This window comes from Penaeus chinensis, chromosome 18, assembly GCF_019202785.1.
Source record: "Penaeus chinensis breed Huanghai No. 1 chromosome 18, ASM1920278v2, whole genome shotgun sequence".
Taxonomy (NCBI): domain Eukaryota; kingdom Metazoa; phylum Arthropoda; class Malacostraca; order Decapoda; family Penaeidae; genus Penaeus; species Penaeus chinensis.
In genome coordinates, this window is record NC_061836.1 from 11,983,173 (window position 1) to 11,985,672 (window position 2,500).

At 48.4% G+C, this 2,500-nt stretch overlaps 1 protein-coding gene across 1 annotated transcript in view; it reads right to left on the minus strand.

Moving 5' to 3' along the window:
* The window catches only part of LOC125034606 (multiple PDZ domain protein-like), a 419,124-nt gene that overhangs the window by 357,623 nt on the left and 59,001 nt on the right, over positions 1-2,500 (minus strand). Inside the window, exon 7 of the mRNA XM_047626507.1 lies at positions 1,761-1,949. Within this exon, the coding sequence (XP_047482463.1) occupies positions 1,761-1,949 (189 nt within the window). The remainder of the gene's footprint in view (positions 1-1,760; positions 1,950-2,500) is intronic.

Here is a 2,500-nt window from a genome sequence, read left to right on the forward strand (position 1 = left end):
AGGAGGGGAGGAGGAGGAGGAGGAGGAGGGGAGGAGGGGAGGAGGAGGAGGAGGAGGAGGAGGAGGAGGAGGAGGAGGAGGAGGAGGAGGAGGAGGAGGAGGAGGAGGAGGAGGAGGTGGAGGAGGAGGAGGAAAGTAAGAGTAAGAAGATGAAGAAAATAATAGGAGAAAAAAGGTTATTGAGTACGGAAGGGTAAAAAAAGAAAAGAAAAGTGGAAACTGGCGATAACAACAAAAGAAAATAAACTTAAAACATGACAAAAGCTGAGTAAGACAAAAGCAAAAACGGCAAAAGAGCAGAAGAAGAATCGATAAGGAAGAACTGAAGCGGAAGATGAACTAAGAAGGAAGTCTGAGGATAGAAAAAGTAACTGCCAGAAAGATTTGTCCGATCCCGGAATAAAAATGAAGAGAGTGAAGTAGAAAATATGAGAAAGAAGGGAGGAAGTAGGGAGGGAAGGAGGGAGTGTATGTGGGAGGGAGGGAAGGAGGAAGAGAATGTGGGAGGGAGGGAAGGAGGGAGAGAATGTGGGAGGGAGGGATGGAGGGAGAGAATGTGGGAGGGAGGGAGGGAGGGAGAGAGAGAAGAGGAGAGGAGAGGAGAGGAGAGGAGAGGAGAGGAGAGGAGAGGAGAGGAGAGGAGAGGAGAGGAGAGGAGAGGAGAGGAGAGGAGAGGAGAGGAGAGGAGAGGAGAGGAGAGGAGAGGAGAGGAGAGGAGAGGAGAGGAGAGGAGAGAAGAGAAGAGAAGAGAAGAGAAGAGAAGAGAAGAGAAGAGAAGAGAAGAGAGGGGGGCAAGAGAACCGGTTCGGCCTTATACAAAGAAACGGAAAGAAGGCGAAAAGGAGACAAAAAGCGAATTAAAGACGAGAAAGAAGAGAATGGGGAGAAAAGAGCATGGGATATGAGATAGCGAACGGGGGAAGAGGGGGCGAAGGGGGTGAAGGGGAAGGGTGGGCGGAGGTGGGGCTGACCGGGGAGAGATGAGAGGGCTGGGGCGGCGTGTACAAACTCCCCGGGTTTACCTCCTCCACACTGTATACAAACATTCCTTCCCTTACACTCCATCTCTACCCCCGCACCCTCCCTCTCCCCTTTCTCTTGCCTTCCTCCTGTTCAAGCACGCTACGTCTATGCACTCATACAAACACATGTAGGATTATTCACCAACATACACAAATACGCCGCATATGTAACCCAACTCACGCGCACTTGCATAAGCGTACGTTTGACATGCGCGCGAGATCCAGCATGGCGCATAAAGGAAGCGCTGTCAAATGTAATTTATTATTCCAAGTTTAAATCTGAAATGTATATACATCTCCTCTCCCTTACTTTAAAATGCAAAAGGTCTTTACAGTTTAAAAATAAACTTATCCCAGAGCAAACACAGATCATTAATCATAAACACTCACATAAATACCACCGGAAGAAATTGTAAATAAAGCCACTCATTTTACCTACAAAGCTAACCGTTTCGCAACCTTCCTCCGCCCACGTCTCTCTCGCTACGGAGACCCTTGATTCCGCTCCCGCTCCGTGTCCCCGGAGACGACAATCTCCATAGGCGTTACGGCGAAACAGAAATCAATTAAGATGCATGTCAAGGATAGGATTACCTGCCAGGTTTTAATCCCCATCTAATCAAGGGAGTTGAAGAAGGGTGATGGGTGACTGTGGGGCTTCCTCGTCCGCGCCGGCGGGTGTATGAGAGAGGGGGGAATGGGTGATGATTACAGGCGCAGAAGAGGAGAAGTACTCACCTGAGCTCTGGGTGGGTTGGGCGTGGTAGGCGTGGTCTTGAGCTCCGAGTTCGCGATGGCCTGCTGGAGCTGCTCGTACTTGGGTCCCCTGAGGTAGCGCGCCAGGCGGAGGCGCACCACCTGTCCCGTGGCCCGCAGCACGTCCACCGCGGCGTGGTTGCTCAGGCCGGCCAGGCTCCTCCCGTCAACCTGCAAGTGCGGGCCGAGGGGAGTCACTCAGGGTACCATGTTTATGGCATATATATTGTGGCATTCTTAGAAATGTAACCTACACGGGGTAACAGCAACATGTACTCGTGATAAAAGTTCACATAAATATATATACAAATACATTCGAGCAATGTGTTTTTGCACGAACGCGCACACGCTCACGTACACACACAAACACACGCGCGCACGTTCCAGAACAATTATTTAACACACGCACACGTATGTACACACACACACATATATATTTACACACACACGCACACACACAGAAAGGTAGACTGATAAATAAATATACAATATATACATTATACACATGCGTGCATAAATATAGAAAAACACAAACGTCATTGCTGTAAGCCAATCCCACCAAGATGTAAAGATCATATGACGACTGAAGAGAATTTGATCCTATCATTTGTATTTCAGTTAATCATGAATAACAAATCCTATGATGTTATAGACATAATTATTAATCACGGTTATGTAATACGTTGTATTTCTTTCGCAGGCTATACTGCAGACGGTGGCTA